The sequence below is a fragment of the Phoca vitulina genome, unplaced genomic scaffold (assembly GCF_004348235.1).
Source record: "Phoca vitulina isolate PV1807 unplaced genomic scaffold, GSC_HSeal_1.0 scaffold21, whole genome shotgun sequence".
NCBI lineage: Eukaryota > Metazoa > Chordata > Mammalia > Carnivora > Phocidae > Phoca > Phoca vitulina.
Window position 1 is genome coordinate 25,981,989 of NW_022589724.1, and position 27,836 is coordinate 26,009,824.

Below are 27,836 nucleotides of genomic sequence, written 5' to 3' on the forward strand. Positions count from 1 at the left end.
CGTCCCTCTGAGCCTGGAAGCTCCCCTCCCAACCCTCTGCCTGCCAGGTTACCTCTGCCCAATACCTGGCCCCGAGACACTGGCTACTGCCAGGCCAGTGGGCCCGCCTGGCAGTGGGCAGGGGGTGCTGGGTCACCCGGACTCCCTCGCACAGCTGGCCCCATGATTTGTGGGGGTCCAGTGCCAAAGGAAAATGTGCAGCCTCTTATTAAAAAACAGTAAGAATTTCAAGTTGACAATAGCAGAGCATTATGCTAAGCGTAAGACTCTGAACAGCTGTCCAGGTTATAGGCTCATGAAGCAGGCCCCAGACCCTGGGGCAGGGAGCCAGAACCCCAGGGCTCCATCCCAGCTGAGAGCCCAAGGTCCTGGGGTCCCGGTTCTCCATTAGTCTCCCGGTCTCCAGTGAAGGAAGGAAGGAGGGAGGGAGGGAGGGAGGAGAGGAAAAAGGGAGGGAGGAGTAGTGAAGCCCTCTGATGGGCTCTACCCAGCCCCCTAGTGCAGGGCCCAGGCACTCAGGCAATTGCATCCTGGCTCAGCCAAGCGGCTTCTCCTAATCTGTAAAATGGGCTAACACTAGCCCCCTCCTCCCAGGGTGACTGCAGGCCCCTGCTCACTGGCGCTTGCTAACGGTTTACTGGTGGGTCTGCTTTTCCCACCTTATAGGTGAGGAAACTAAAGCTCAGGGGCGGAAAGCCTGGGACCTGCCCTCCGCCTCCCTTTCTTGCAGTGTGACCAACTCCAGAGTTAACAGGGGATTTCACTGGTAAGGTCCTTGGAATTTAACCCAGACCAGAGAGGCAACATGGGGTGGAGGAATTTCCTTCCCACCCTGAGTCATTTCCTCCCAGGCCCTAGACTCTCCTCCCACTGGTGCAGGACAAGGGGTCCCCTGGAAGCCTCTGAGTTGGGGCATTCCCTGAGCCAAGTGCAGCCAGGGAGCCAGACCTCCTGGCCTGGTGGGGAAGCAGGTAGGCTCCTGGGGAAGAAACACATGGGCAGATTAAACGGCCAGAAGCCCAGCCAGCTGTGGGCCTGGGAAGGGGCCCAAGGACTCAGCCTGCCCTCCAGTCAACAGGTTATGGGACTGTGGCAGGGGGAGGAGCCCCAATCCCCACCCCCAGACACATGACCACACTTCAGACAGGCTTCCAGAAAACACACGTTTACCCGTACACTCCAGAGGTGGCCCTGGCAGTCACAGTTCAAAGGCCCCTTTGCCCAATGAACCGCAAGCTGCGGGCTGCCCTGACCAGGGCAACCAGCCTGGGTAGTGTGGCACCAAAGGCAGGTGGAGGGGGGAGAGTGAAGAGGGACCAGGGCTGTTGCAAGATCAAAGATCATGATGCTGGTGAGTGGGGGGGGGGGGGGCATTGGCCCCCGGGGCAAAGGCCACTGGACAGATCCAGAGAAGGGATGAACCCCCAAATGAAGATTTGGATGACTCAGGGAGTGGGGTATGGAGGAGAGTGCAAAGGTCGCCACAGTCCTCCTCTTCTCCCCATCAAGTCCGGAGCCCTAAAAGGGCTCCAAGTGTCCCCAGGGTAGGGCAAGAAGGGACCTTAGGTCCATGAGGCATGTGGCGGGAGACAGGATCCATAAATTAAATGTTTTTGGTGGAGTGTGGAACAGAGGCCCTGTGAAGGCGTGGCGGCCGGCCAGGTGACGGGGCTACTGGGTCCTCCAGGATGGGTGGGCGAACACTATGGGCCTCTTCTTGGCCCAGCGAGAGAACACAGCCTTCTCGGTGATGAAGCGGTGGGCACTGCGGGGCGCCCGTTCATGCGCCAGGTACATCTGACACTCGTCCAGCCGGCCCTTCTCAAAGTAGTGGTAAGGCACCGAGGGGTGGCTGTCCTCCCTGCCGGCGGGGAAGAAGGACAGACGTGCGGTGTCTGAAACTCGCCCGCCTCCCGCCGCGGCCGCCCCTCACCGGGTGCTCCCACCGAGCCCCATGCCAGGCCCCGGGGAAGGCCAGGACAGACGCAAGGAGGAGTGGGACAGCCCACGGATCTCAAAGGCCAGAGTTTGACTCCGCTCTGCCTCTGGCAAGCTGGCTGACGCTGGGCCAGAGACGTACTCTCTGAGCATAAATAACCTGTCTATAAAATGGACATGGGCACCTGAGAGCACAAATCCAAAAAGATCAAGGCTGCCAAGTGCAGGGGCCATGGCAGAGGGCACACGGGCTCCCATCGTCTCGCCCACGTGCTCATCAAGCAAGCTCCAGAGAGGACAGAACATAAAGATCAGGGACCTGTTCTGCACGCTCCACACGTGTTACTTACAATAATACTGGAGTATTAGAGTATCAACGGCAACAGGTCAGATGTAATCTATCCCTGACACGCATTATCAGCCGGTGCCCGACGATGCCGTTCTAAGCACTTCGGTAGACTATTCTCTCTCTAAATGTTTCTACCACCTTCTAGGGAAGGTGTGATTATTTTCTTTTACGCACGAGAAAATGGAGGCCCTGGGAGGTGGCAGGACTGGCCCAAAGTCACAACGGTAGGGTGAGACTGGTCATGAGGCTGGGCTCCTTCCCACCAGGCACTGGGTCCAACGGGTGTCTGAGCCCCAGCCGCCCACTGGGGAGCCCACACACCCTGCGCTCCACAACTCTGAGGTCCCCCAGGCTGAGTCAGGACAGGGGGCCCACGGTCCTCCCTGCCCCGGCCTTCCCTCCCACCCAGGACCCGGCCGGCCGACCTGCAGTAGCTGTCGCTGACCATTCCATAGACCACGATCTCCTCACACAGCTCCAGGGCGAGGATCATGGTGAACCAGCCAGTGCTGAGAAAGGAGCCCGACTGCCTCCTGGCAGGAAGGAGAAGAGTCAGCCCAGCTGCTTCCCTGACTCAAGTGGGAGCAAGGGGCTGTGCGGCAGACCCAGCCTCAGCTCTCTTAGGACATAGTGCCGGTTACCCTCCCACCCAAGGGCCCCTACCTTGATCCCTGCAGAGGGGACCCTGGGGGAGGCTGGGAAGGGGACAGAGCCAGCCCAAGATCGGCAGCAGGTAATAGGTGGAGCTGGATGCAAACCCAGGCCTGTTCAGCCCCTTACCACTCACACAGGACTTGAGAAAACCCCCAGACGATGGTGTGGGGACCAGGGTCACAAGCTCTGCTCATCTAAGGGACCAAGCTTGGGGAGATGGTGGGAGGTCATAGCGCACAGTGGTTGAAAGTGGGTAAGACAGTTGTCTGGCGGGACACCTGGGTGGCTCAGATGGTTGACCGTCTGCCTTCGGCTCAGGTCATGATCCCAGGGCCCTGGGATCGAGCCCCACGTCAGGCTCCCAGCTCAGTGGGGAGTCTGCTGCTCCCTCTCGCTCTGCCTCTCCCCATGCCCGTGCTCTCTCCCTGTATCTCTCTCTCTCAGGTGAATAAATAAAATCTTAAAAAAAAAAGATGGTTGTGTGGAGTCAGATTGTCTTCAGTTCAAACCCTGAATCTGCTCCACAGTATCAGGTTTGCTCGCAAACCTCTCTGGGACTCACTGCCCCATCTGTGAAATGGGGAGAATTATAGGTAGTTATAGGGAGGGAACACTGTCCGCTCAGCACCCTCCCACGCCCAATGCCCACCTGGGAGCAAGGGGCTGTGTGGGCAGCCCAGGCCTCAACCCTCTCAATGCACCAGCACTGTTACTCTCCCAGCCGAGGGCCACTCACCTCCACCTCAACAGAGGGGTTATGGGGTGGCTCACTCATTCAAACTCAATACCTCCCAGGCCCTGTGCTGGCCAGGAACCTGTCACAGCCAGTGCTAACATTCTCAAGGGAGGCGGCAGAACTGCTGAGAAGACAAGGAGACAAAGGAAGGGGACAAAGAATGTCAGGCAGGGAGGTACGCCTTCAGACGGGGTGGTCAAGGAGGGCTTCTCTGAGGAGGTGACATCCCATCCAGACCTGAATAGCAAGGAGTCAGTCATAGGCAGATGTGGGGGAAGAACATTCTAGATGGAGGGAACAGCATGTGCAAGGCCTGCTTCTGAGGAAGCCCAGATGGCTGGGGCAGGCTGAGTGAAGGGAGATGATGAGATCACAGACAGGTGGGGGCCAGATCATAGGAGGCTTGCAGGCCAGGGTAGGGGAGGGGGTGGGAGCCTCGACTTTATTCTGCATGTGAAAGTGAAGCTGCTATCAGGTTAAAGGCAGGCCACCAATGGGATGAATTCACTAGGGTGGCTGGCGCTCAGACTACAGGGGGCCAGAGCACCAGCAGCAAGAGGGTGCTACAAGGGCGGGGGGATGGGGTGGGGGGTGGGGGGATGGTGGCTTAGGTCAAGGTGGCACCTGTGAGCACAGGAGAGTCAAGAGCCCACGATATGTGGCAGATGATGCAATGAAAGGAGTCAGGTGCAATGCCCAAGCTTCTGGCTGGGAAACTGGTGGTTGGCAGCTGTATTTCCTGAGTTGGGGTGGGGGCGAGCTGGGGGAGGAGGGGAGCCAGTGTGCGGAGGAGGTAGGCGGGAGTCAGCGAGCCTGCGATAAAATGAGATCTTCCACGCAGAGTGCTTAAGTCAGTGCCTGGTGCACGCAGAGGGCTGTTACTACTGTTAACTGTCACTTTCGTTACCTGGCAGGGACTTTAGCGACCAAATCAGATCTCAGGGAGTATCCCCTCCAGAGGGAGGAGCTCCCTGCCGCTGCCCCACCCGGCAGTGCTCCCCTATCTTGTGCTTGCAAAGCCAAACACCCCTCACCACCGCTGGGGATTTTTCATCTTTGTGCTAATTCAGCGAATGACAGTCTTTCTGCTTCTGTGCCCCATCAGAGGCAGGAGCACCCCCATCTGCCTCCATCACTGCTGGCCCCCCAGCGCCTGACGGAGCAGACCCTTGACGCACAAGAAGCCGCTGGAGAAGGCATGCCCCCAGCCGGCAGGGAACCCCCCCCCCCCCCCCCCCGCCAGGCCCGCGCCAGGCTCACCGGTTCTTGCCCGTCTCGTCCTGGAAGACCTGGTCGCAGTAGGCCATCATGCGCTCGGTGAAGGTGTACACCTGCAGGCCTGGGTACATCCTGGTGAGCTGCAGCAGCGTGCGGTACGTGCGGCCGCCCAGCGCCCGGTCCATGTGCCTGCCCTGGCCCCACACCACGTAGAGCGTGTCTCGAGCGTGCTGGAAGTAGTGCGAATAGTTGCGCAGCAGCAGGGGCACGCTCGTGTGCGAGACCACGCGCAGGGTGCTGCGCCGGCCCACGTCCGCCTCGAAGCCCACGGTGGGCGCCTGGTTCATGCGCAGTACGCACTCGGCGCTGTCGATCTCGGCGCCCAGGCCCGAGCCCAGCATCTGGCCGGAGCTGGACACCACGGCGCAGCTGCGGCACGGTTCTCGGACCAGCGGCTGCAGGGAGAGGCAGAGACGACGAGAGAGCCGTGAGCGCGCAGCTCCCACAGCCCTGCTCCAGCCACTGACTTCGCCTGATCCCTGTATCAGCTCCGAGTACAGCATCAACCCATTTTGCAGATGAGGAATTTGAGACTGGGCAGGCGGAGTGACTTTCTCACGGTTGTATGGATAGCCAGGGGCAGGGCTGAGACTCAGCCCCATGCTTCCTCATCAGCCATATTCACGTCCCTTTTCCCGATTGCTGAGGCCCTAACCGGCCCTCCATCACGGGTTCCTTATTACAGTTACATGAGCAAATATTTATAAAGCACTTAGAGCAATGCCTGGCACAGATAGGGTGTCATATGGGTGTTTGTTAAGTAAACATGAACCTTAGCTCTTCACAATCACTGTTGGACCACTCCATCCTCTGCCCAAGCCCCAGTCACGTTATGCCCAGTTCATAAGTAAAAGCGGGGTCTTTAGCGCCACAATAACATTGAGAACCCCTGGTTCTGAGCCTGAATCCTGGCTCAACCACTTCCTCTGTCTCTTGGAGCGTCAATTTCCTCATCTGGCAAATGGGGATGAAAATATTATCTACTTCATCAGGTTGTGAAGACTCCATTAAAAATGCCTGGAGAGTGGGGTGCCTGGGTGGCTCAGTCAGTTAAGCATCTGACTCTTGATCTCAGTTCAGATCTTGAAAAAAAAAAGAAAGAAAGAAAGAAAGCCTGGAGAGTGATCAGTGCAGACCCAGAGCACAGTGAGGGCCCAACGACCATCTCATTATCTCTCGAAAAGCAGAAGCTGAGTCAACATGCCTGCAAATGTTCCCTGGGGGTTAGAGGTCAGGACTCCCAGAAAAGGACTTGCTCCTCACTCCATGTCTCCATGTCTTCCTGGGGGGACAGGAGTTTACAGTGACCTTTATCCCACTCTGGGACATTTTATATCTAACATAATGTTGATTTAGGGACTCATAGGTCCATTTTCCAAGCCCCCAAAATACAGAACAAGACTTCTTTATTCTGCCCGCAGTTTGAACCTGTCCTCACAACGGGGGTCTGTTCAGATCTGAAGTCACCACCAACCCAAGGAGATATTCTGCTTGTCCCACAAGGTCTTAAACATCTTTAAAATATTTAATTACAACCAGTCCATTTTGATACCCAAAACCTGGATTTCTGGCTTCTCTTAAGAAACCCAGAGGATCTGGCTACCCTGAGCCCACATCCCCATGAGCTCTTGAGTGTCTAAAATATTCACTGGCCACTACCGTGGAAGATAGGACAGCATCTACCCGGCCCACCCCACCACTGGTCCCATCTGGCCAAACCCCCAGTGGTTTTGCATCTTGATCAAATATTTATACAGCACCTGTTGCAAACACTGTCCATGGATCACCCAATTGAATCTGCACAGCAACTCTATAGACATAGAAACTACAAGATGGTCTCCTACTGATGAGGAGGCAACCAAGACTCAGAGAAATTAAGACCCCAAATATGTCTCCTCCAAGCCAGGGTCCCTGAACATGCCTCCCTCTGATCTGCGCTCAGAGGGCCATCAGGCTCAGAACTGGGAGCTTTCTGTGTTGGCGCCAGAGCAGGATGCCTTTGAGAAAGCTACCATGGGGAGGCACTGAAATCAGGGTGAGGGGGTGAAGTATTCTAAACCGCGCCTGGCAGAGCAAGCATGGGGAGGTGGGTCGTCACCCCTGAGCCCCAGTGTCTCTGTCTCCCCATAAGAGGGAGAGCTCTGGGGTTGACATGACTTTTCTCTGTCATCTCTATCCCCGGCAGCCATCAGTACAAGGCAGGGCACATCCAGATACACACCTGCTGCATGAATGGATTATGCACATACATAGTCAATTCTAAAGACACACAGAACGATGCACAGATCACCATGGTGGGATGGTGCCTGTTTCCCCCACCGGGTCTAAGAGCTCCAGATGGCCAGCCGCCCTGGCTGACTCATCTTTTTCACCTCCAGCTCCCAGCTGAGAGCAGCCAGGCAACATTTGTTGAATTAAAAAAAAAAAAAAAAATTTCCTCTTAGAACTTGGGGCTCACAGAGGTGAAGTGTCTACTCAATGTCACAGAGCTGGTGAGCAGAGGGGCCAAGCCTGGGGTCCAGGCTGGCCTGCCATGAGCCTGGTTCTCACTTACGCCCAGAGAGCTGGGGGCACCCTGGCAGCCGTGGCCGGCCCTGTCGCGCGACACGTTGTCCGGCCAGCTCACCTTCCCATCTGGCACGCTGCTGTATCCGCTGAAGCGCAGGGGCCCCGGCACAGTGGGCCTGGAGTTGGTGGAGGGCTGGGGGTCCAGGCAGGAGGCCAGGCAGAAGGGCACGCCGGCCCAGAGGCACAGCAGGATGTAGGCGGCAGAGAAGCCCAAGGAGCACAGGATAACGAGGAGGAGCCGGCCCTGGGGGATTCAGCAGTCATGGGGTGTGGGCAGGGGTCCCTGGGGCTCCTAGAAGCTTATGCCCCAGCCCCATGGGTCCAAACCCCAGCTCAGTAGCTTCCAGAACATTAGCACAGCCCACGGTCTCTGTTAACCAGGGCTTCCTCTGGGCTTCCAAGCTCAGGCCCTGGAGACAAGCCCTACTATGATCCCCATATTCTAGATAAAGAATCAGGATGGGGCCTTAAAACCAGGCTGCAGAGCCCATACTCTTAACTGGAAGCCTAGGTGCACTTTGCAGGCTTCAGTATGACTGTCCACCCCTCTGGGCCTGTTTCTGCTTCTAAAAAATTGGGGCCCATAATGCCTGCAGTGCGAACGTACGGTAAGCTCTGTGAACTCCAAAGTGGTGCACAAGAAGACAGGAGAGCGGCCCCTCAGAAGAGCAGCCATCCTCCTTCAGACCCGGGACCCAGGCTGCCAGTGTGCCCACGCCCTGCCCCCTCCCCCGGCTGCTCAGTGACCAGCCCCCTAGCTCATGATCTGGGTCAGCGGCCCAGGAAGGGAGGGAAGTGTTACTCAAAGAATGGTTCCAATAATTGAAAGCTGCCGCTCAGAGGCTCCCACCTCCACAAAACATGTGCCAGAGGCCATTTGAACCAGAAAGCCCTCCAGGCCCATTGGCCCTGCGGGCAGACTTAGTGACCAAGCCTTCAAGGGGGGGCCACCAGGAAGAGGGCATTACCTGGGGCTGCCCTCATATGCTGGGCCACCCTGGTCACTGTGTGTGTCTCTCTGGGCTCTAATATTCTCCCAGCCTGCCCAAGGCACAGGTTCCCCTCTCAGAATCCACCTAGGAGCTGTTGGTGCTGAAAACCAGAGGGGGAGAAAGCAGCCCCCACCGTCCCCCCCAGGCATATCCTACCAGAGGCCTACCCTTTTCTGCCCACAAGCCACATCAGCTTCTAAAAATAAATCTCTCTGTGGCCAGCTGTGCGGGGGAGGGGGTTCAGCCCATGAGGCCTCAGGCTCTGCCTGGCACCTGGTCCTCTGCCCACAAGGGACCCAGAGATCTGAATTCAGGCGGTTGTGGCGGACTCCCCCAACATCCAGGGCCCTCTCCCACAACCAGGGGCTCCTGAATAAAGTCAAGAGCAGCTAAACGGCACTTTCACACCATGTCCCCCTCCCAGGCAGGTGCCTCACCTGGGTGGCCTCCGGGTGCTTACAGGAGATAGTACTATTATCTATCTCCGTGTCACAGGGGAGATGCGCAAGGCCCTGAAACCAGAGAGGGAAGACCACTTGCCTGAAGCCACACCACCTGCCAGACCAGATCAGCAGGGCTTTGAGGCCAGTCTGCCCTTCTTAGCTCAGGAGCAGTGGGTCAGAAGTGAGTCAGTCCTGCGGTGGGAGAGGTTAGGAGGCTGCTGTGCCGGAAGTTCCCCAAGAGCCTTCCTCCTTACACCACTTACCGGGGCCTTCATGCTGCTGCCGCTGCTCAGCAGCCACCTGGCTGCCGTCTCCAGGGCTCGCGCTGGGAAGGGGTGGGGGCCAGGCACCTGCCAAGATCCAGAAACTCAGAGCTGGGTCCTGGGGCTCTGAGGAAACGGCGCAGGGAAACTGAGGCAGGGGAGGGTATGGGCCAGAGGCAAGGCAGATGACTCCCAGGAATCAAACTCCTTAAAGCCCCCAAACACCGGACAGCGCTGTCCGCATCCTAAAGAAGCTGGTATCGGGTGACCTTCGGGGAAACCTCCCGCCAAACCAATCCCCATTGTGCAGATGGGGAAGGAGAGGCAGGGAGGGGGAGCCCTCGGCTCAAGGTCACCCATCGAGTCCGGGTCAGTTAGAACCAGGAGCCAGCAGCCCCGACTGCCACCCCAACCCTCCTACCTCACTACAAGAGGGATGAACGGTGAGGCCTGGGGCGGGATATTTCCACCCCTCTCCCAGATTCCACCGCCCCCTCCCCCGGCCAGGCGCTAACCAGGCGGACGGGCTGGGGCGCTCCGGCTGCTCTCGATCCGCTGCTCGGAGCTCCATGGCCCGCAAACGGGGCGGGCCGGGCGGGAAGCCGGAGCCCCGGGGCGGAGGCGGCACCGGGGCCGCGGCTTCTGGAGGCTGGAAACCGAACGGCAGCCGCCGGCACCGGGGGCGGGGTCTGCGAGGACGGGGAGGAGACAGGCGCGCTGGGGGCGGGTCCCGGGCGACGGGGGCGGGACCTACGGGCACCGCCGGCGCGGCGAGGGAGGGAAGTGCGTGGCTGGCGGCGGGGACCTCCGGGATGGGGGCGGGGCCTGCGGGCCGGGGGCGGAGTCGGAGGGCGCGCATCTTCCCTTTTTCTGCCCTCCCACATTTCTCCCAATCCGGTCGGGGGTCGGGTGGGAGGCGCGCAGAGAAAAGACCTAGGGAGTACGGGAACCGGCGCGCCGTGGCTGCCTAGCGGTTCGGACTCGAGTTTCTCCATTTGTGAAATTGGGGGATGGGTAGGAAAATCAAGCAGGGGCTTGGGGTCAGGCAGCCCTGGGTTTCAAGCTTGTAGGGTTGCCAGATTTAGCCAGTAAAATACAGGACGCTCAGTTATATTGGAATTTCAGATAAACAGTGCATAATTATATTAAAAATCTGACATTCCTGTGTAACTGGGCATTCTATATTTTCTCTGGCGACCCTAGCGGGACTGTCTCTTGCGGTGTGACCTCCACCTGAGCCTCAGTTTTTCTCCTCTATGAAGTGGGTATAATAACAGCACCTTCCTGCCAGTGAGGGCAGCTGTGGTACAGTTAGGATTGAACCCTGAGCTATCTCACTGCCACGTACTTGCACCTCCTCGCCTCCCCCTCCCCAAAGTGTCCTCCAAACTCCAACCAACTCAGTCTTGCACCCCTGCAGATGCTGAAATGTATCCCATTTGAAGACTCAGATGAGATCCCCTGGGGAGTTCAAACTCAAGTGCTTTCAGGGGTCAGAAAGGGTTGAAAGAGCAGATATAGGGCAATAGGGAGGAGTGGGCCTGCGGAGAAGTAGAGAGCATGCTTCTCATCTAAAGTGTTTTTTATAAAATGCTCTATGGGCCAGAAAGCTCATCTTACCACCTCCATCACACCGCCCTCCACAGGATCTTTCCCTGGGATCCAGGCTAGGTTTCTGCTCCCACCCCATTTCAAACTCCATTTGCCTTTTTCTAAGAGCCTCTGGTGTGGGCACAATGCCAAGGTACCCATGTTTGGGTATCTGCACCCAGATAAGCAACTTCCCAAGGCTACCTATCCTGCTCCGGTGCAAAGCCAAGTCCCCCATGCCTCTCTCCGTCCTATGGGGGGGGGGGCACGCTAAAGCAGCCCTGCCCCTGAGCTTCCTTTGAGCACAGGCCTACTTGTCCCCCCCCGCAGCCTGGGCACAGCTCAGAGGTAGTGGTCCAAGTTCAATCTCTCTCTGTGGTCTCCTATTCACTCAAGGCCAGGCACACAGTGGGTCCCCAAAGCCAGAGTCCCTCTGCCCCCACCCCAAGTCCTCATCCTTCAGGTTTCTCTCCTCATAGCCTCAACCCCAAGGGGACAATGGTGAGAAAATTCCCTAAGGATTCATTCGTCACCCACAATGGCTGGTGAAGTGACCATTGTTTCCCCAAAGAGGCAATTCTCTCCCTGTTAGGGCCACATGGAGACAGGGACATGCCCAAATGTCTTGGAGTCCCGGAGCAGATGAGGATCACACATCCACAGTAGAACTGCCAGTGGAAAGTTCTGCAGGCTCAGATAAAGCTCTTCAGTTTGGTTTTGGCAAAAGTCCACTCTCTTTACCCTGACCTACAAGGCCCTGCATGGTGGGAACTTCTGTCTTCTTAATCACCTTCTACCTACCCTGGGCACCCTTCTGACCCCCAACCACATTGAGCTCATGCCTACCTCAGGACCTTTGCACTTGCTGTTTCCTCTACTCACATAGCCAGCTCCCTCCTGTCATTCAGCTCAAATGTCACCTCTTCAGAAAGGCCCTTGCCAACCACTCTATGTGACACTGCGTGCCCATCCCTCTAAGTCCCACCTTATTGGTCTTTTTCACAGTACCGTTCACAGTCTGAAATCATCCTGTGTACTAACCAGTCCACCCACCCACTAGACTCTCAGCTACGTGGGGGCAGAGTCAGGCCAGTCATGTCCTCAGGCATTTCCAGCACTTGCACAACACCCAGCACACACTAAATGCTAGATAATGTCTGTTGAATGACCAAGTTAGGAGAACCAGGAATCCTGGGCCCCATGAGATCTTGGATAAGTCACGTCCCTCTCCAGCCTCAAGCCCAGGCTCAGCCCATTGCCAGAGACCCAAGGTAGGTGAGGGGCTGAGCCATCCTTATCTATGAGTGCAGGACTCTCAGGCTCTGACTCGTCCTGCCAGATCCAGACCCTGGGGAAACGTAGGGTCAAACCCCTGTTTCCTGCTCTGCAGCCCTACCACTGCTGAGCTGCCTCACGCACCCACCTCCTGAGTGATGACCTTAAAGCTCTATGTGTCAACTTCCTGCTGAGCCAAAACAAGAAATTCCTGTGACTTGTGCCAGTTCGGAGATCTTGAATAATCATCCAAGGTCACCCAGACAACTAGGGGTGAAGTCAATTGTGTACCTATTCCAGGAGCCCACACTCCAGTGCTGCGGCATTAACTTTCCCTTACCCCTCCCTCCCTACCCGCCATTTTGCTTCATTTTCTCTGAAGGCTAATGGACTGGCAGTGTTTGGTATTAGCTGAGTGTCTCCCAAGGTCCGGTTCTAGTCCTGGGGGTCAGCTCTTGGTGCACAACGTCCCCCACCACCACACTGTCCCTCCCACTCTGAACTCTGACCACAGTGAACTGTTTCTTTCTCTCGAGTGTCAGGCTCTCTCACCCCAGACCTTTGCCGTGCCCTTGGCCTGGGACCCTCCCAGGGCCGCATCTGACTCTTCTGGTCTCACTTGAGATGGTAGAGCCCCATCTCCATCAAATTATTAGGTGGAGGCCCCTTCCCTCAGCACGATGGCCCCATGCTCCTTCATGAGGCTGTGTCATGCCAGGCTGCTTTTGTCACCATCTCTCCCCAGACTGTGAGCTCTGTGAAGGTGGAATCTGTGAGTCTTGCTCCACCCCCAGGTCCCCATCACCCAGTAGAGGGTCTGTCACATGGTAGGTGCTCAATAAATATTTAATGAGTTAATGAAGTCCATTTTCATGCTTCCAGTTGTACAGATTAGACCACTGAGGCACGGAGAGGTGTAGCACCTTGCCCTGATCACACACACAGCCAGGCCCCGGAGCAGCTCTAGAGGAAAGGCCCACTTGGGTATGGTTGGATTGGACCAGGGTCAGAGGCCAGGCTGGAGTTTCCTGGAGGGAGGAGAAGGAATGATCAGGGGCTATGCACGCACTGTACTTCTTTGCTCCTGGTAATTGCTGTGTGGCCATACCCTTGGTCTGACCACCAACCCCTACCCCCATTTCACAGATGAGAAGTGACTCCCAGAGGAGGGAAGAGCTTATTCAAGATTAATAGTGGGCCTCAACATAGTGTCTTCCAGAGTTGCAGGCCCACAATACCTCCCCTTCTCCCACCTGCATCCCTTGAGGAGCAGAAGTGAGGGGGACCACCCCAAAAGGAGACCAGTGGGCAGAAGGTAAGGAGGCCTGGGTTCTTGGGCTGGCCTTTCCACTTACCCATGGGTAAGCCCCTTAAAGTCTCTGGGCCTCAGTTTCCCCATCTGGACGACAAAGGCGCTTGGCTGGAGCCTTCAGCCTCCCCCCTTCCCCAGAGCACGAGGCCAGGGCTGAGGGAGCTGGTGGGTAAGAATACAGGCTCCTGAGTCCAAAAGGCATAGTCGAGTCCTGGTTCCAGCATTTATTGCTGAATGATCTTGCTCAGTCCCTTCACCCCCTGAGCCTCCATTTTATGGTCTGTAAAAAGAGAATAATAGCTTTTTTTTTTTTTTTTTGAGGATTAAACGAGCTAACATAGGAGAGTCCCTGGACAAGGCCGAACACGGCATCACCGCCAAATGAGGCTGTGTTGTCATGGTATTAGTTAGGGGATGCTGCCCTCTGGAGGCCAAAGGGAGACACGGCAGGCGAGGGGAGCCCAACCCGCCGCCGGGGCCAGGCTGGAACTCTGGTTCCCGGCGTGCGCCCATTGTCCAGATGCGGAGCGCCGCGGGCGCTGGTCACTCGGTGTGTGCCTCCACCCACTGGCAGAGGCGACGGGCGTAGCGAGCGGGGCTGACGGTGGAGAAGGTCCGGCCCGGGTAGCGCAGCGTCTTCCATAGGTGCTCCAGCCGCTTGCGGAGCCCGTACACCGTGGCGAGATCCACGAGGCCCAGGAAATAGCGTTGCTCCGGCCCGTCCAGGATGTGTAAGGCGTTGGGGGTGTCGGGCAGCAGCCGGCGGTTCTGGGATCCCGGCTCCTCCGGGCTCTGTACCCCTTGCACAGACCTGGCGACCGACAGGAGGGTGAGGCTCCTGCCTCCTCCAGGGGGCCCCAGCCCAGGGATTCCCCGCAAGCTTGGCCGCGGGGCACCCGGGCAGCATTCTGCGCTGACCGTGCTCTCCCTCCGCTCATTCCCACAACTCCTGTGTGCCAGGCCTGTGACGTCAGATAAACTGGGAGGCTGAGTAAAGTGTAAATGATGGTCTAGCGCCGCACTGTCCATTACGTAGCCCCTAGCCATACGTGGCCGTGGAGCGTTTAAATGTAACCAGTCCCAACTGAGGTGCGCCGTGAGTGTGACATACATACTGAATTTCCAAGACAGTAGGAGAAAAAGAGTGTAAATACCTCATAAATGTTTATAATGATCAGATGACGACATGATAAAAATTTGGGGTGTATTGAGTAACAAATACATTATTAAAATTATTTTTACCTGTTTCTGTTTACTTTTCTAAAGAGGCTAAATTTTCTAAAGGAAATTTAAAACTACATGTGTGACTCGCATTTCTTTCTTTCTTTTTAAAATTTTATTTATTTATTTGGGAGAGAGAGAGCACAGAGGGAGAGGGAGAAGCAGACTCACCACTGAGCAGGGAGCCAGCCGCAGGGCTCGATCCTAGGATCTCAAGATCATGACCCCAGCCGAAGGCAGCCGCTTAATCAACTGATCCACCCAGGCGCCCCTCGCACTACATTTCTATTGGGTGGCGCTCCTCTAGAGCATTTGGGTCACACAGACTGGCTCCGCACTTATCTGTCACATCACTTTGGCTAAGTCTGGTATTGGGGTGTTTCCTAAACTTCTGTTTGAGGTCGTCCAGCCCTGGAGGTTTCAGGGTGGCAGAGCTGAAACCGTGTGAACAAAGTCCAACCCCAGTTTATAGATGGTGTGGGGGGAGGGGGCTGTGGGGGTTGCCTTCTAAATGTATTCCAAATTGGAAGATGCCTTTGGCTGGGCCCCAGTCCCAGCCAGAAGCAGGTTCAATTCCCTAATTTTGTCCTCCAGGAGGTGGAGGGGAGTTGGGGAAGTGCCGCTGAGAGAAATAAGCCAATGAGAGACAAGCCCTGCCCAGGCATCGACCAATCAGAACCCAGTGGTCTGGGTGCCTGGGCAAAACACTGATACCCTTTGCGGTGCGGTGCTGGGGGTTAGGAAAAGGCTTGTTCTGAAAGCGGGACTGGGAACAGGTAGGGAGGACTGGGGCAGTGGCCATTTACCAGCCAGCATATTTCAATATGACAACAACCATTATATGCAAACCAACTAGGGCTTACTGGCTGAATGACAACTGTCATCTAAGCATCAGCTGGGGATAGAGGGAGCAAGGGAGAAGCTGACCTAGCTTGGATGGGCAGATCTGGGGCAGGGGGGCGCGTCTGTGTCCCATGGCAGGAATTCCACCTTCTGGTCAGGATGTGTCCAGACAATAAGTGGGGAGCCAATAACCTGGATTCTGCCCAAGCCTCACCCACCTCCAAAGAGTAGGTTGGGGGGTTGGATGAGAGGATGCCATTTTTCACTTTTCCACCCATCAGGTGGTTGGACTTCTTTCCTTAAGGTGCCTTCCTTAACCCCTACATTATTCTGTTCAGCCTTGGAGGACTGAAATCCAAGTAACTAACCAAGTACTAACATGAATCCTCAGAAGTCATTTTGCAACCTCACTTCCCCTCTCTGAGCCTCAGTTTTCACATCTCTAAAATAGGAATGAGCCTACCTTAATGACGTTCGTGGTCAGCATGCAAAGAACGACAGTTACTACTATGAAGCAGGGGACAACATGATGACTGGATCAATGGTGATGACCTTAGGGTCCTAGAAGTGGAACGACTGGTTTAAAGGTCAAGGGTTCTTTTGGGCACCGGAGTGGCTCAGTCAGTTAAGCATCTGACTTCAGTTCAGGTCATGATCTCAGGGTCCTGGGATCGAGCCCCTTATCTGGCTCCCTGCTCAGCAGGGAGTCTGTTTCTCCCTCTCCCTCTACTCCTCCCCTGCTTGTGTTCATTCTCTCTCAAGTAAATAAATAAAACCTTTTATTTTATTAATAAAGGGCAAGGGCGGGGCGCCCGGGTGGCTCAGTCAGTAAGCGTCTGCCTTCGGCTCAGGTCATGATCCCAGGGTCCTGGGATCGAGCCCCGCATCGGGCTCCCTGCTCGGCGGGAAGCCTGCTTCTCCCTCTCCCACTCCCCCTGCTTGTGTTCCCTCTCTCGCTGTCTCTCTCTCTGTCAAATAAATAAATAAAATCTTTAAAAAAATAAATGAATAAAAAATAAAGGGCAAGGGCTCTTTCTAAAGGAAAAATTAAATAGGTCTGAAAACTGCTTTGAAACCTTCACTGACTCCACATCCATCCCCTTCAGGAAAATGGGCAGATTCTTTCCATCAGCACTGAAGCCCTTGTCCAGCTGGATCTCCTCTGCTCGGTCGTGTGCGGTCCACACGTGCCCACCAACCCTGCCAACCAGGCTTCTCCAGCCCTACACACACACACACACACACACACACGCACGCACAGACCCACAAACACTGCACTTGCCAGTCTCTGAGCCCTTGTCTGTGCTGTCCCCCCACCCGCCCCGCCTCATCATCCATCTTTCTCCTGCTCTTGTCACCTTATTCTTGCCCTTGCCCCTGCGGGGGGGGGGGGGGCCCACCTGACCGTGCGGAAGATGAGACTGCTGCCTGGGCCCCTCTCATCCTCATGGAGACGCTGGAAGGCCATCAGGAGGCTGTAATCGAGCACGTTGAGTTCCCGGAGGAAGGCGGTGTCCAGTTCCATCTGGTGGAGGAGCCAGCTCCGCTGGGGCCCTGCCAGAGCATCAGTGCCCCCACTTGAGCGCTCCTCGTGTGTCAGGCAAGGTGCTGAGGGCTCCACACATATCTGCCCCAAGAGGGCAGGTGTCATTAACTGTCCCATTTCACAGATGAGGAAACTCATCTGTAATTTGCCCTGGTCACCTAGCTAGTAAGTCGTGGAGCCAGGATTTGAACCCTGCTCTGCCGGACTCTAGAATCCGGGCTCTAAATGACTCAGGCAGAGGCAGGGCCAGGGACACCCTTCTAACTTCACCCTGAATGGAGGAATAGCATGCACAGACTGCCTCCATGGCTCACCCAGGTCGATGGTCTTGCCTTGAAAGTTGAGGTCCTTCAGCACCAGGACAATGGGGCTATCCTCAGGGGCTGGCTCCACCCATCGGCTCACCTCACAGCCCTTTATGTCATACCTGTGAGTGGGGGATGACAGAAAGGGGGCGACAGAATTCAGCATTATAGACTGACGCACACGGGGAACCAAGAAACAAGAGCTTCCACTGGGCGGATGTTCGAATCTTCACCACAAGCCATTCCATTATTGTCCCCATGTCAGAGATGAAGAAAAAGGCTCAGAGAGCTTCTTTGACTTGCCCAAGACCACATGGTAAGTAAAGGGCAGAGCTGGGATTCAAACTCGGGCCTTTGGGAGCCTATTCCAGGCTTTATCCCTGCTTGTGCTGGCTTCTCAGCCCCTTGTCATCCCTGGAAGTGTCCCCGACACAGCGGTCCAAGCCTAGACTGCAGCGCCAGGGGGGAGCGCGCATGCGGAGCTTTCAGGCAGAGTCACCGTTAGGAGGCAGAAAGGGCCATGTGCAATAAGAGGCTGGGTTTGAATCCCTGCTCCTCACATAGTAGCGGCGTGGCCCTCCCCCTCCTCAGCTTCTCATCTATAAAATGGGCATGATAACCACACCTACCCCTCAGAGTTGTTCCAGGAATAAAGAAGGCAATGAATGCAGAGCCTGGACAGAGCGCCCAATGCATCCTGAGTGCTCAATAGATGCTGGTCGTGCCTATTCCTGTCTCCGATCCATTAGGAGATCTCAGGGATGTCCCTCCCATCTCCTCCCTGAGCCTCAGTTTTGCACCTCTCTAGTGAGTATGGGTGCTTCAGGTGGCACATCCCGCGTGGGGCCGGGGCCCTGTGAGGCGACTCACCTCTCAGAGATGCGGCCGGCGGGATAGAAGACGCTCAGCATGATGATGAAGAATTCCTGGGGACAGGGGTAGGGAGTGAGGGAGGACAGAATCTCACCCTCCAGCCGCCCCCTCTGGCCCGGTCCCCTCGCCTCGGCCTCACCCACCTTCTTTCCCCGAGCCACCCGCAGACTGTGCACTCCTGGAAGGGGAGAGGGCGCCAGGTGAGGGGCCCCCAACTCGACAACCCCTGGTCCAGCCCGCTCTAGGCCCAGCTCCAGGCCATGCCTCCTCCTCGAGGTCCCCCGCCTCCCGAGCCCGCCCCTCCAGGCCGCGCCCCCGGACCTCTGCCTCAGCTCGGGTCGTCGTCCGGACAGGACCCGCCTCTAGGCCGCCCCAGAGAGGCGCGGTCCTCAGGCGTGACCCCACCCATATGCCCTCCCGCCGCGGGACTGGGCGATCCAACCCCGCCCCCTTCGGGAGGCCCCGCCCCAGAGCTCGGCCCGCGCCCACCGAGTCCGCCTTTCCCCTCCACCGACGTCGAGGACACGCCCCCCACGGAACGCGGCCCCTGCCCGGAGCCGCCAGCCCAGGCTCGGGCTCAGGTCCCCTACGCCCCCCAACCTGGGAGCCGCCCCACTCCCTAGCCCCCTCCCCTGCTCGCTCTCGGTCTTCTTCACTGCCCCCCTCTTCCCCCGCCCCGCAGGCCCCGGTCCCCGGCCGGTCGTACCCAGCAACCGCGCAAGTAGCGAGTGCGGATGCCGCTGCAGATGCTGCACGTAGCGGGGCAGGTGGGCAAGCAGGGCCCGCACCTCCCGACGCCGCTGGGTCTTCAGGAAGAAGCGCTGGTCGTGGCTGGGGGGTGGAGGGAGAGGTCACTGGTCAGGCGGGGCTGGAGCGGCCCCCATCGGGCCCTCTGCCCAAGTGTGGCTCTGTCTCCCCCTGTTCGGGCTCCGAGGCCTCCTCACCCCCACTCGGGTCACCTCCCACCCTCACTCTCCTCCATCTGACCTCTATCTGGCCCTGACCATCCCTGACCTGGCCATTCTGTTTCTTTCCCACCCACCCCCTCCCCTCCACCCAGGGACACCACTCCCACCCGTTCCCCACCCCTGCTGCCAGCTCACGACAGGAAGAAGCTGGCCTTGCTCTTGGAGGTGCTGAGGAACTGCAGGAAGGGGCCACCTGGGCCAAGCGCCGCCTGATAGTCCTCCTCCGCCAGGCCTAGGGAGTGGCGCAGCCAGGCGAAGGCTGGGCCAGCCAGGGTGCCCAGCTCGAAGCCCTGCAGGGGAGGAAGAGCAGCCCCAGCAGTGTCCACGGGGGGCCCAGGTGTGTGCAGTAGGCCCTAGCGCGGGAGGGTCAGGGTAACCACACCGGTCCTGCAAAGCCCTGAGGCAAGCCAGCACTCCTACTGCACTGATGGGGAAACCGAGGAGGACAGAGAAGGAAGACCAGTACACGCCCCTCCCATGCAGCAGTCTGGGGCTTCCTACCTCGTGAACCTGGGTCAGGACCTCGCAGAAATCCTCCTCAGTGGGCGGTCCCTACAGGGAGGGGTGGAGGGGCTCAGGTCAAGTCTTTGGCCCACACTGCCAGCTCCAGGATCTCAAGAGTCCTGCACCTGGCCTCATCCGCTTCCCTCAGTGTGATTGCTCCAGCAAACAGAGACCAGAACTCAGAGCTTCGTCCATTGACCCAGAAGCACATGTTGGCCTAGTGAGGCCAGATGCCATCCCAGTGAAAGGGGATGGCCTTAAAGCCAAGGGACGTGCCTGACTCAGTGTGAGAAGGGCAGGATCAGAGAAGGCTTCCTGGGGGAGGTGACCTCTAAGCTGAAATCTGAAAGGTGGTGCTCATAGCAGGGGGAACAGCATTGGTGGTCACCGGAAGGGCAGGAGAGCTCAAGTGATTGAAATAATTAAGGGAGGGACAGAGTGAATGCAGCTGGGCAGTTGGCCCTTGGACTTGAGCCAGCAGAATCCTGAGGCCATGCTGAGTACTGGGGAGCCATGGAAGATTGTCAGCAGGTTATGAGATTCAGAAGACTGTGCCCCCCCTCCCCCCCACCCAGGCTCCTACACTCTTCTTGGACCTCTAGGTCCCTGTGCCAGGACTTGGCCTGTGGGATGTGGTCACACTGTGCACATGTGTGTGTGTGTGTGTGCGCGCACACACACACACACACACACACACAACACACATGCTCGCCCTGGCCTGTCCAGCTGCTGAGCTTGCAGTTGGGCGACCCTTTCTGCTGAGCCAGCCTGGCCCCAGCCTGAGCTCCGGGGAGGATGGGCCAGGCTGGTGGGGTGGGGGTGGGGTCCTTTCTCAGCCATACACCCTAGCAGAGCCAGGAGGGCATCAGAGACCGAGGAGTACAATCCCCCCCACACCCATTATACAGATGGGGGCGCTGAGGTCCAAAGAAGCCGAGGCCCATCTAGAGTTGCACAACAACCACCTGGGTCAAGGTGTTCCTCACATCCCCAGTACACACCGGGCTTTGCGGCTTCCTGGCCTCGGCCCCCACCCCAGCATGTCCCTCCCTCCCTGCTCCAAGCCCCTGATTTCCTCCTTGTATAGTCCTCTCTGATCCCCGACCCTGCGGTATTAGCAGGACCTGGCATCCGCAGTCTTGCCCTCGGTACCGAGGAGGTGCATGACACAGATGGGCCACTCACTGTGGGTGGGTGGTCCATGGAGACCTGGGTGGCGGCCCACAGCCCTGTCTGCATCATGCATGTCAGCTGGTGCAGCTCATGCCCCGGGCCAATCTCAAACAGGCCAAGGCGAGCCTGCTTGTCTCGAAGACGCCAGAGGAGGCCACGGCGGCCAGAGGTCGAGGTGGCTGCTCTGCGTCCAGCCTCTGGGGAGGGGGCCAGGACCTGGTGGCAGGAGGCACAAGAAGCAATGAGCACATGGAAGCATCCCATAGGGGAAAGACCTGGGTTTGAGTCCCACCTCCGATACTTGTGAGCCCTCCTATTATCGCTCTCTGCCTCAGTTTCCTCGGTCGTAAAACAGGGATAATGCTGGTACCCACCTCACTGGGTGTTGTGATGGGCCACGCAGTGCCTGGCATGCTGTCAGCACCCAGAATAGAATTGTTATCAGTAGGTAGAGAATGCTTTCCGCAACCAAACCTGTCTCTCACCAGCTGTATGATCTTAGGTAAGTCACCTAACCTTTCTGCATCTCCTTTTCTCATCTGTAAAATGACAACTATAATAACTCCTTCGTGGCAGTTTGATATTTGCTCCAAGCACAGGAACCCTTGATACGAGGAGCTGTGACGCCAGGGACTCGGTCATCTATTCCGCTCGTCTATGCGGAGTTCCTCCAGGCCGAGCGGAGGGTCAGCACGAAGCGGAGCTCACAGCGGCTGACCCATTCGTAGTGGGCACCCACCATGTGCCCAGCACTGGCCGAGAGCTTGACTGGCTAACAGCCCTATGAAGGAGCTTTTTCCCCGATGCGAAAACCGAGGAAGTTCTCTGGGGACACCCGCCAGACTTCCCCCCTCCATACCTGCGGCCCCGCGTGGGGCGTGTCCTGGTCCCCGCCCAGTGCTGGACCCCTCCAGGGCTTGGATGGGGGTGTGTCCGCGCTGCACGGGGAGCAGAGGCCTGGGCCCTGTCCCCCAACCCTTCCCTCTCCTGTCCTCTCTTGGGTCCGCACCTACCTCGCGGGGCCCCGGGCTCGGTGCGGCCATCGCCCCCGCAGCAGCTTCCCGGGCTCCGGCCGCGTCCCCGCCGCCGCGCTGCAGGAGCCGGTCCCCGCCCCTGCTCCTGGACCGACCAATAGCGCGGTGCCGGTCACGGCTGCACCCAATCCGCGCGGGAGGCGGTGGCGATCGCCTGCGGGTCCCGCCCCCGGGGCTGCAGCATCCTTCAGACCGCGGTCCAGGCCGGGGTGGGGCCGCCGCGCGTTGCTTAGGGTCACCAGGAGGGAAGACCTCCCCCTCCCCAGTTCGTCTCCTCAAGTGGGGGGCTCGGGTCTCGGGGCCGTTTGGGGAGGCGGGAAACCTAAATCCAAATCCCGCCCACCCACTCTGGCGTGAAATTCCCACCGACTGTCCCTCGGGTGAGGAAACTAAGGTCCAGGGAGAGAAATGAGTACCTCCAGGTCACACAGGAAGTCCGGGGCATGCATTCATTCAAGGCCTGTTTCGACCACTCACCAAGGGCAGGAGCAGCGCTAGGCCCTGGGGGGTCAGCGGTGAGCGAGAGGGAGGAACACAGCTGCCAGCCTGATCTTTTAAAAGCATAAAATCGGATGATGTCACTCTCATGCTTAAAGCCTCCAGTGGCTTCCCTCTGCACTGGAACAAAATCCACACCCCTCGCCACGGTCCCAGGCCCATCTCAAACCACTCTGCCTACACCCACCAGACAGCCACAAGGAGCTCCCCCAGCTGGTCCTTAAGCATAAAATTCTTTCACACCTGGGGCTTTTGCAGGTGCTCTTCCCACTGTTTGAAATCCTTTCCCCTAGGCTTTCCTTTGACCTATTCTTTCTAGTCACCTTGCCCGACTCTAAGTGTCCCCTCATTCTTTCTATTTTTTTAAAAAGATTTTATTTATTTATTTGACAGAGAGAAAGCACAAGCAGGGGAAGTGCCAGAGGGAGAAGCAGACTCCCAGTTGAGCAGGGAGCCCGACATGGAGCTCGATCCCAGGACCCTGGGATCATGACCTGAGCCGAAGGCAGATGCTTAACTGACTGAGCCACCCAGGCGCCCCAGTGTCCCCTCATTCTTGATCACATCACCTTGTTTTATTTTCTTCATCACACTTAACACTGCCAGAAATCACCTTGTTCACTTATTTATTGTATTTCCCCCCCCCCAGGATGGAAGCACCAGGAGGGCAGGAACCGTGCTGGGCTCCCTTCTTGGCTCTTGGCTCAGTGTGGGGCACAAACCAGCGTTTCATAAGTATATGCTGAACCAATGTGAGTAGGACGTGCAAAGGGCCTCAGTGAATCCCAGGAAATGAAAGGCCAGGGGAGCTGGAGTGAGAAGAGAACAAGCATTCAGGTTCTCTTACGTGTATGAGAAAGATGCTCAGATGTTCTTAAAAGGCCATGGTTTTCATGTATAGTCACACTGGAGGGGCCAGAGGGTGTGTATGGGGGGGAGGAATCTTTGGGTGACTCAGGGCAGAAGATGGAGCCTTTGCATCAGGAAGGTGACTGGTGGGGGGAGGGGAGAAAAGGGGAGAACTGACAGGATTTGGGGTCATGCAGACGGGGGCTAGGAGGAGGAAGCCAAGGTCAGTGATGTGTGCCAGGCTCCTGGCTGGGGTTAGGGCCACAGGATGATGCCAGTCATGGAAGGGGCTGGGAGGGGAAACTGGGGAGGGGGAGTCTGAGAATTCAGATCATGATAGGATGAATTTGAGGAGCCACTATGACATCCGATGGCAGTTAACTGGTGCATGGGCAATACGTCGGGGCTCAGGAGGAGGGCCTGGGTAGGGACAAGTGTGGGGTGAGGCTTGTGACCAAGTCCCGAGGAGCCCACCGCGTCATGGCGGAAGTGGAGCGTGGGAGACATAAAGTATGAGAACGAATCCTCACGGACACCGAGAGCATCTGAGGTGCATCGAGGGGATGTCACAGGCCACCGTGGGGTCACGGGGGGTCTGAGTGGGTGCAGCCCTCCAGGAGTGATGCTGAACACAGTGAAGGTGAGGAGCTGCAGGCAGCGGGCTGGACATCCTTTTGGGAATCTGGCTATTTAAGGGAGAGGGGGAGACCTGGAGAGAATTATTGGGTTGATGGAGGGTCCTTTACGTGGGGGCCTGGGCATGCTCATGAAACACCAGGAGGAGCCTGGTGAGAGGCAGGGGCTGTCCCCATGAGAAGGGGACCATCGGAGACAGGATACTGCTGCTACAGCAGGGGAAGAGGACGGGGCAGGTGAGGGCAGGGCGGTGTGCCTGAAGTCAGCCTCTGCTCTCGGATGAGGGAGACGTCTCTGCTACCTGGAGTGCACATCATCTAAGGCGTGACAGAGGCTTAAACTCCGCACCGCGGACGGGAGCCCCAGCTGCGTGGGGCGGGGGGTGTGGTGGGACTGCGGTGGGGGAGACAGGGCTGGGCCTGTGCCAGATCACTCAACCTGACCAGAGGTAGCCCTGCTCTGGTTCCCCAGCTCTCACTGCTCGGAGCCACACTAGGTTGGGCTTCTGGGTACAAGAGATGGATGACGGACTTGGGTTTTTAGGGGACTGGCCCGAGGGTCCCTAAAATACCAGTGCACGCCAGCTGGGCTGGCGCAGGGGAGGCACAGTAGAGGCTGATGTGGTGTGTGGCACGTTGCCAGGCCTCCGCCAACTCCCCATCTGTGAGCTGCACCAGGCTGGAGCCACATCTGTTTCAGTCCCCACTTTATCCTGGGTCCAGCACGGGGACAACCTGGGAGGCACCTGAGGCACACTGTGCGAACCAGTCTCATGACCTGAGACCAGCCCCTCTCCAGCCCCTGAGCAGCCCAGCCTCCCCGGTCAGGGATGGCACAGAGACAAACACATCATCAGTGTTTATTGTTCAGCTCTCCCCAAGAGGCCAGCGCTAGGGCTGGGGGGCTGGGCCTCTGTGAGAAGCAGTTGGTCCGGGGGCCCACTGTGGCCACCCTAATGGACCCTGAGGCCTGGTGGTAACCCCAGAGCCTGTCAGTTCTCCCCTTAGGCTTTGTGGGGCCCGGGGCAACGTCAGACCTGGGAAAGCTGCCTCCGAGGAGGAGCAGGACATGTGGGAAAAGGTCGCATGATGCCTCAGAACCTACCAAGTCCGACATCAGCAGGTGACAGGAGGGAAACTGAAACAAGAGGGTAGAACCCAGGGGAAAAGGCAACAGGGAGTCTGAAGGTGAGGTAGGGATGACCGGCATCTTTCAGGCCCTGAGCCAGAAAGGGGTGAGGGGGAGGCTTCCAGGTAATCGTCCCTCCTGGCTTCTGGAAGGTTGAGCAGGGAAGGAGCAGTGTGGTAGGTCCCAGACAGCTCCATCCCACAGGGATGTCTGCAGGGCAGCCAGGCTGGAGGAGGCTGCAGTGCCTGGATGGGTCCTACGCACCCCACCTTTGGAGGGGAGGCAGAGGAAGGGCCAGCAGCCTCAGCCCTGCTGGGCCTTCACTGAACCTTTTTGGTCACTTTCTGGTTCTTCAGCATCACGTAGGTGATGAACAGTCCTGGAAATACACAGACCAGAAAAGCCACGTAAGATCCAGGCTTCGGGCTGCTGGGAGGCCAGAGCAGCGCACAGCGTGGTGGAGCAACCCGCACACGGGGCCAAGCACCTGCCCAACCACCCTCCAGGCCAGCATCACCTCCCGGGTCACTCAGCAAGCCACACACCCAGCCCCGTGTATTCAACAAACACCAACAGAGTGCCGACACAGGCAAATGGCTACACTTAGTGTTTTAGATTCCACAGGGCACAAGACCCACTCAATTATCCATCTACCCACCCAATCAACCACCTGTCCACCCACCCACCTGCCTACTCCACATCCACCACCCACCCCACCACCCAGTCATCCAAGTGACTCATCCAAACCACTTTCTTGGGCACCGACTCGGTGCCAGGAGCTGAGGACATAATAATAATGATGAAGCTACAGTCCCCGGCCCAGAGAAGCCCACAAATAAACACTGGGAGACAGAGAGGGGCAGGGGTCATGAGCCAGTGGGTGACAAGGGGGTGAAAGGTGACTGAGGTGTGAGCAGAGTGATGATGGTAGTGGCAGAGGGAGCAGGAAGAAGGGAGACACCCCATTAGGGCCATCACATTTGAGACCAATGAGCCTGAGGCATGGGGACAAGCAGCCCGGAAGGATGAACAGGAAAACCCCAGGGGGTCAGCTGGGGGCCAAGGGCCCCAAGCAGGAGTACTGCAAGTGCTAAAGTGTAGAAGCATGTTCAGGGGATGGGAGAGGGTTGTGGGAACCCCCAGACACCCTGCTCAGGGTTGAGGGACTGATGACTTACCCACAAACAGGAGCAGCATGAGGCCGGCGGCCAGCGGGATGGCGACAGCGTAGGCTCGGGGCAGGAAGTACTTGTGGATGACATGCTGGCTGTCGATGAATGGCTGGTATCGAGGACAGAGCTCTGGTGAGCGCTCCTTGCCTGGCCCAGCCCTTCAAGGCCAAACACCGCCCTTCCTCCATCTCAGGGGCTAACCCCAGTCAAAGCACTGGGACAGCACCTGGCTTTGCTTTAAGATGATGCTAATCTGGGGTGTTCTGGCTTGTTTCCTTCATTCACTTACTGAATAGTTGTTCACTGCACACTTGCCTGATGCCTGCCCTAAGGTGGTGCTGGGGACCTGGCAATGAACAGAAGACAAGGGCCTTGCCCTAAGGCACTCACAGCCCTACGGGGGCAAAGGTGCAGGAGGAATCCTCAAGTGGGCTCCAAGGTCTTCTTTACTAACTTTTCCTCCAAAGTTCTTCAAGTTTTAGCCCTCCAAACACACTGCACTTCTTAAGCAGTAACCAACAAGTTTTCCCACAAGAAAAAAAAATCCTAAAAGCCGTCACAAAATCTACTGGCACTCATCATGCCCGGGAGCCAGCAGGATAACCCAGAAGGACCAGAACTCCAATCAAAGGCAAAAGTGAATCAGTAATAGGGCTTTCCAGTGTAGCGTTAAGGGCCCGACCCTTCTTCCTGAGCTTTAGTTTCCTTACTTATAAACTGGGACACCTCCAGCATCCTCTTAGTGCTGTTCTGAAGATTTCAGGAGATGAGGGCAGGGAAAGCACCTAGCACAGTGCCTGGTACATGGCAGCTGCTTAAATGATGCCAGGGGTCAGCTTCAAGATCCAGGGGTCGAAGGTGAGACGGGGGGGAGGGGGAGGAGCACACATACCAAGAGAATCACCCAGGCGGTGTAGTAAGTGAAGATGATCAGGCTAACGGCGACGAGGCCGAGTCCCACCACCTGGTCTGTCCCCGTGGCCTGGAGAAAAGGAGGGCTCAACTGACGAAGGAACTCCCCATTTAGGTGCACTACTGGCGGGTGGCGTCGCAGCCTGATTGCGCTCTGAGCTTCCCGTTCACTCCACAGATGCAGACAGGCCTGACCAGGTATCGCTTTCTAGGCTCGGAGAGTGCGGGGCCGCGGCGTTTTCATTCGTACACTGGGCCCGCGGGACAGCAATCCGGGCTCCGAGGGCCTAAGCCCCGGCTCCCGGGCAGACCCCACCCCCAGACGCCCCCCGCGCCCCCAGCACTCAGCCCGGAGCTCACCATCTCCCCCGCACTCGCACACCCGAGCTGCAAGCCACCGCAGATCCGGATCCGGGCCCTTCAGGCCCTGGGCCGCAGGGCACGCCGGGAGTCGTAGTCTTTAGGCGGGCCGGGGACTACGTGTCCCTAGACAGGAGGGTGCCGCCTCCCCCTTCGCATGCCGGGAAATGTAGTTTCCAAGGGTATTGTGGGTCACGCTGTTCCCCGACTCTCCCTAGGGAATGGAATCGAATGGGGGACCCAGACTGGCTGGCACTCGTGCCGTCAGTCCTGCCGAACTCGCCCCAGAAGCAAAAGTCCATCTCCAAATATCCCAGAATCCCAAAGCCAGAGCGGGATGGCGTGGGAGGTCAGAGGTCCCAGGATTCAGATGGGGAAAATGAGGCTGAGAGAGGGGCGAAGACTTGGAGATCACA

The 27,836-nt window shown here is 57.6% G+C and overlaps 3 protein-coding genes across 8 annotated transcripts; all 3 read right to left on the bottom strand.

Moving 5' to 3' along the window:
- Positions 1-486: 486 nt before the first annotated feature.
- On the bottom strand, positions 487-9,902 carry ST6GALNAC4 (ST6 N-acetylgalactosaminide alpha-2,6-sialyltransferase 4). Its single transcript, XM_032419032.1, has 6 exons — positions 9,737-9,902; positions 9,222-9,308; positions 7,582-7,767; positions 4,938-5,350; positions 2,713-2,820; positions 487-1,861 (listed from the first exon to the last, which is right to left on the bottom strand). Exons 2-6 carry the CDS (start codon positions 9,231-9,233, stop codon positions 1,672-1,674), a joined length of 909 nt encoding a protein of 302 aa, XP_032274923.1. The 5' UTR covers positions 9,234-9,308; positions 9,737-9,902; the 3' UTR covers positions 487-1,671.
- A 3,026-nt stretch (positions 9,903-12,928) lies between these two features.
- PIP5KL1 (phosphatidylinositol-4-phosphate 5-kinase like 1) lies at positions 12,929-22,695 on the bottom strand. Of its 6 annotated transcripts, none has more exons than XM_032418542.1 (11): positions 22,343-22,695; positions 20,844-21,047; positions 19,656-19,706; positions 19,290-19,444; positions 18,893-19,017; positions 18,330-18,364; positions 18,184-18,239; positions 17,323-17,435; positions 16,863-17,016; positions 13,442-14,209; positions 12,929-13,114 (listed from the first exon to the last, which is right to left on the bottom strand). In XM_032418542.1, the coding sequence occupies exons 1-10, from the start codon at positions 22,523-22,525 to the stop codon at positions 13,942-13,944; spliced, it is 1,344 nt and encodes a 447-aa protein (XP_032274433.1). In that variant the 5' UTR covers positions 22,526-22,695; the 3' UTR covers positions 12,929-13,114; positions 13,442-13,941. The 6 variants fall into 6 exon arrangements, with proteins under 6 accessions (XP_032274433.1, XP_032274435.1, XP_032274436.1 ...); XM_032418544.1 differs by having other exon boundaries at positions 21,845-22,695; XM_032418545.1 differs by lacking the exon at positions 20,844-21,047 and having other exon boundaries at positions 21,845-22,695.
- Positions 22,696-22,916: 221 nt separating this feature from the next.
- DPM2 (dolichyl-phosphate mannosyltransferase subunit 2, regulatory) lies at positions 22,917-27,499 on the bottom strand. The gene is made up of 4 exons (XM_032419004.1): positions 27,421-27,499; positions 27,041-27,130; positions 26,155-26,257; positions 22,917-25,355 (listed from the first exon to the last, which is right to left on the bottom strand). The coding sequence occupies exons 1-4, from the start codon at positions 27,421-27,423 to the stop codon at positions 25,297-25,299; spliced, it is 255 nt and encodes an 84-aa protein (XP_032274895.1). The 5' UTR covers positions 27,424-27,499; the 3' UTR covers positions 22,917-25,296.
- Between the last annotated feature and the right edge of the window lie 337 nt (positions 27,500-27,836).